Here is a 5,142-nt window from a genome sequence, read left to right as displayed (position 1 = left end):
TTAGTGTTAGCTCTTACTAATAATACTGACTTTTCAAAAATGTTTGCTAGTTTTTACTGTGTCTAATAATAGCTAAAATAAGAGTGTGACTGTTGTTTTAAATAACACTCCAGAAAAATACATGAAGGTTTTGTAATTTTCAAGAATTACCTACAGTCTAGCTCAGTACCTAATACAGAATAAGTGGTCAGCAGATACTGTCAACAAACAAACAAAAATTCTCAATTGTATGGATGTGTTTATAAGTGGATTTCTCAGAAAAGAGAATGTGTGATCTGTGTCAGTCTCAAAACATTTCATTGTCTAAGAAATGAAATGCCATTGCTTTGAGTGAATATTTATCACTATGTGAGTAAGCAAGTCGAATGTCTAATGACAGGGGAGGTATGAAGGGTCTCGGTGGGTCTGGGTCCCTGCCATAAGGTTAGACAGTGCCAAGTGTCACCCCCTGGGCTCTCTGTTGAGGAATGTTCCCAACATCTCTTCCTACCTGGAAATTCCCATTTGGGGGTCATCTTCATAAGACTCTGGGGATCACAGGCTGCTTATCTAGCCAAAAATGGAACATTTTGGTTTCATTGGAATACTGAATATTCATGCTGAAAAGAAGCTTGGCCATAATGTACTTCAGATTTAGATCTGTAGCAGCAGATGTTTTATCATCCCTCTCTGTGTACCTGGCTGAACACTGGACAGCAAGTTTTGTGCCTATTAAGTTCTTCTTAACATAATCTGATTACCAACTGATTAAAATTGGCATGCAGAAGGAAACCAGTTTTCCAGTCTCATCACATTCCAATATCCTATCACAACTAGTAAGTTAAGAAGATGCCATTTGATATGTCTGTGTGCTCTAGTGCTTGGGAGTGATATGATATTTTAGGCCATGTGACTTTACTGACATTTAAGTACCAAATATCAAAAATTTTCTGATTATTTTTTCCTCATTCTCTGCAGAATAAAGAAGGAAACCCTTTAAAATAACCATTCCATTTTCTTCAACAGAAATCTACACAGCAGATAAATGGTGATCTTATGCCTGTATAGAGGGCAGAAAAAAGGGTCTATGTTGACCAGAAGAATATGAACATTTTGTGTATGGATGCATGTGAAAAGAAAGCATGTTTAAGACAGTGATGAGTATTGGGCCAGGGGAGAATTGAAAATGAAATGCATTTCCATATTTTAAGCCATTAAATTTAAGAGCACAGAACTAGCTTTCAAGTCGTTAAGCATCACTAACACAGAATGCTGCCTCTCTAGGATGAGAGCACAGGAGACTTGGGCCTTACACTCTTTCAATGAAGTCTATGAAAAATTAGAGAAATTTAAGATGTTTTTCCAGCAAAAGAGTAGAAATCAAATGATCAAATGTACAATTCTGGTACAGGCTAGGTTCCTCCGTCCTCCCCCTTACTGGGATGATGTCTGTGAGCTGGGAGGGAAGACAATCCAAAATACACTACCATCCTTTATTTCATCCTTACCACTCTCATCTTCTCTCTATTATGCACAGGTCCCTCTTTGAAATTAGAAAATTAGACGTAAATTAGAAAACAAGACTGTATTATATGAAAACATATTTATTGGCTGAATAGTAAAACATAGGTTAAGGGGTTTCTAGAATTAGATCTATCCCCCTTGAAATACAAATATCCAATAAGCAAAAAAAAGAAGCAATACTCCCCTACCCCTGGAAGAAAGAATACACTGGCAGCATAAATCATAGGCACTGAGGGGTGTGTTCAAACAACCTGTTCCTTTGATGGTACAGTGAAAGATGCCACAAATGCAACCCCCACCACACACCAAAGCTTTGCTATCTTAATTGATGCATCCTTGATTTACACAAACCCACAGGGAACCTTGACCTTCTTACTGCTGGCGATTTGCATATAAGCTGTCAACAACACTCTTACAACAAAACAGAAACAACTCAGAACATGTAAATAAATAAGAGCTAGAGGAGAATCAAGCAACATGGAAGACACCTGGGACCTCATCTAAAAGCAGGCGCCTCAGCCTTGAAAGACCAAGGTGATTGAAGAAGTGATGGAACCACCCACCAAGCCCCCCCACCCCCTTCAGGGTGAGGAAGGTTAATCAGTCCTTCCACACAAAATACATCCTTTAGATGGGGCTGAAAGAAGTGATTCTGTGGAACTGTGAAGCGCCTTTGGAAATACCCCTGGGATTACTAATCCTCAGTAATAACATAAATAATGTACAAGACTAAACCAGAATCAGAATAACGCAGCCTCTTAAAGTTTTCTTTTCGTAAAGACAACTTCATACGCATTCCGAAAGTGCAAACCTGGATAAAACAAAACATTTACAATGGAAAATTTAGCCCGCCCTCTGTCCCCCACCCTCCAGATAGCCGCTTTTCAGTCGACCTAGCCTGGTCGCATGGCTCCTGATGGTGAGTGCCAGCAGCTCGTATTTGTCTCTGAGCCCCACAGAGATATCCAGCGTCTCTTTCAGCAAGGACCTGGTGTGGACCAGCATCCCCAGGAAGTCTTCGTTGAGTCTGCTTTCCTGCCGGCTATCCTGCTCCTGGCCCTGCTTGAACTTGCTTTCCAGCTCAGTGAGGGACTTGTCAGAGTTGGAGTAGGCATCCCCAATCTGGTGGGATTCTCGCCTCAGGTACTTGCCATAGCTCTCTTCCCCATCCAGGTCATAAGAGATGCTTTTGCTGATGCCCTCCAGGACTCGCCCAGCATCCTCCACCTGGCGGCCCAGCACCGTGAACTCCTCTCGAAGGGTGAGGCTCAGCAAGCTACTGGCTTGGCCCCCTTCCCCCTGGGAGCAGCGCCTGCGATCACTCACCCTGAAGAGCAGCTGGCACTTCTCCGGGTCATCATTCTCCTCGTAGTCTCCATCAGGCACGAAATAATGATGCAGGGTCCCATTAGACATTTCTGGGTACAGGGGACCATCAAAGTAGCCTCGACACAGGTGGCAGAAGAAACCCATCCAGATCAACTTCGGGATCACCATTCTGGATATTTAGGAGAAGAGTTTTAGTTCAGGAACAAGGAAAGGGGTCCACCCCGGGGAGTCAGTGGCTCCCAGTAACCGCGCCCTCCTTAGGCGCAGCCAGTTTGCTCTTCTCTAATCCTGGTTCCCGCGCAGGCTTCATGTGTCTCTGTGCAGCTTTGTTCAGCACCAGCTCCTCTCTGTCCCGGCTCCTCTTTCTTTTAGGCTGTTGGACCTCAGCCTTGGCTTTTCCAGCTAGATCGCTCTCTCCAATGTGGGGACCCACTGCTCTGCGGTCACCTTCGGAGTTCCCTCTGATTCCAGGGAGATGGAGCTAGTAGCTATGAGAAGCTGTTCATACACTCTGGTACTATTTCAACCCCTGGTCTGGGTGGGAATACAGAGTTTTCCCTTTGGCTAAAGATATCCTGAGGATTGCAAGGCTCTCAAATTACAGCTCATTTCGTCACTTGGAAGCCAGGGAACAAGTTTGGAAAGAAAGCACTCTCACCAGGTCCCTTATTAAAGGTACAGGGTATCTTTTTCAAGATTGGAAGAAGAGTCCCTGTACAATAGGACTTAGCTTGAATGGAGGTATAGAAGACGAATATAAACGTAAAATCCAACTGCTGCTAGTATTTTTAGGCAAAAAGGTGACTGCTTTAGAGAAATGGCAGTTCACACATTTAATTACCAGGTAAGATATATTTGTACTCACTTTCAAAACTTTATTTCTTTGAGCACAAAATTCGAAGTATTGGAAATAGCAACTTTGTTTGGAAACGGTTTAAAGTATATTTTTTAAAAACCAATACTTCAGAAACAACATGAATATAGAAAACAGATTTTCTATATTCATAGGGCATATTTGCTAATGCAAATAAAAAAATAGAAGTTTCAGTTTAATCAATAAAAGGACAATTGAGACTGCAGTGCAATCTACTAAACAAAGTCCCGCTGAGTCTTACCCAGTCTTTGATTTAGAGCTTGACTTCTGGGGCCTCCTTTCAGAACCCACAGAGCTGGCAAATTTATCCACAAGTGGAATGCTAAGCAAATTGTTACTGTCTTATAGTTAGATTGTAGTTTGGCCATTAGAATGAAGGATTTAAAATGAAGTTTGAAAAAGAAAAAAACAAAAACACCCCACTTTCTTGGAAGAAAATAGTTTTACTCCAATTAATTCATGAATACTGACATTACCACAGCTGGTTTAAAGAAGCAACCCAGACATTTGTCTAGTTGCCAGCTCTCCATAAACATATCTCCATAGCATCTCCGTAAACATATACATCCACACTCAGAACACTATGTTCCATGACCATTCCAAAGCAATGGAGCTTCTAAAAATGTTTATATAATGGGTTCATACTTCACACTTTTTCTATCAAGTGCTTTTCTCTTTTTAATACTTGCATAACTTGTCCATCACAGCCAATTTCTTCAACTTGTACTTCTTGATTGAGCTGTTCCATTTGTAAGTCTGCACTGCTTTACTACCACATGGAAACCCTTACAGAGCTTGCCTCTCTGATTCTGGACATGTTCCCCAAACTGTTTTGTATCATGAAAGCAAGGACCACCAGATTGATGCTGTGCCTGCCCAGTTCCTCTAGGCTTCTGGCAAGTGATGCCAAGGTTTGTGGTCTCAGCACTACCATGCCCACTAAAGGACCAAGGATGGGATAACCTAGTATGTGTCCCACAGGGGAGCTTGCAGTCACACTGGGCACAGTGGCTGCCATCTGAGTCATTAGCCCTAGTCTTAGGAACAGCAGCAGGTGAGTGAACTGTAGATGTTGGGGCTGCTGTTGCCAGCAGAGCTTCAGGTACTGACCTGGGTACAGTTCTTCTCTAAAGGTCCCTGATGGACGTCATGATCATGTGGAACATGTGATTTCAGCTTCCAGGTGGCATCCTAAGGGTCACCTCTGTGTCTAAAAATGTGAAACTGTGAAAAGGCTACCAGTTTCTTTAAAAACAAAAGCAAAATAAACACCTTTAATCCCAGCACTTTGGAGGCAGAGGCAGGTGGATCTCTGTGAGTTCAAGGCCAGCCTGGTCTACAGAGAGAGTTCCAGGACAGGCTCCAAAGCAATACAGAGAAACCCTGTTTTGAAAAACAAAATCAAAACCAACCAAACAAACAAACAAACAAAAATC

The 5,142-nt window shown here is 42.4% G+C and overlaps 1 protein-coding gene across 1 annotated transcript; it reads right to left on the bottom strand.

Moving 5' to 3' along the window:
- Positions 1-1,565: 1,565 nt before the first annotated feature.
- Positions 1,566-3,511, bottom strand: Fibin (fin bud initiation factor homolog). The gene has a single exon (XM_051183797.1). The coding sequence runs from the start codon at positions 2,998-3,000 to the stop codon at positions 2,347-2,349; it is 654 nt and encodes a 217-aa protein (XP_051039754.1). The 5' UTR covers positions 3,001-3,511; the 3' UTR covers positions 1,566-2,346.
- Between the last annotated feature and the right edge of the window lie 1,631 nt (positions 3,512-5,142).

Source organism: Phodopus roborovskii, unplaced genomic scaffold (genome assembly GCF_943737965.1).
Source record: "Phodopus roborovskii unplaced genomic scaffold, PHOROB, whole genome shotgun sequence".
In the NCBI taxonomy this organism is placed as follows: domain Eukaryota; kingdom Metazoa; phylum Chordata; class Mammalia; order Rodentia; family Cricetidae; genus Phodopus; species Phodopus roborovskii.
Note: the sequence above shows the minus strand (reverse complement) of the source record. Positions and strands in the feature narration are given on the sequence as shown.

What these genes read in the sequence shown, in the direction of transcription:
- Fibin (XM_051183797.1), bottom strand. Translation starts at nt 3,000, where the DNA reads ATGGTGATCCCGAAGTTGATCTGGATGGGTTTCTTCTGCCACCTGTGT.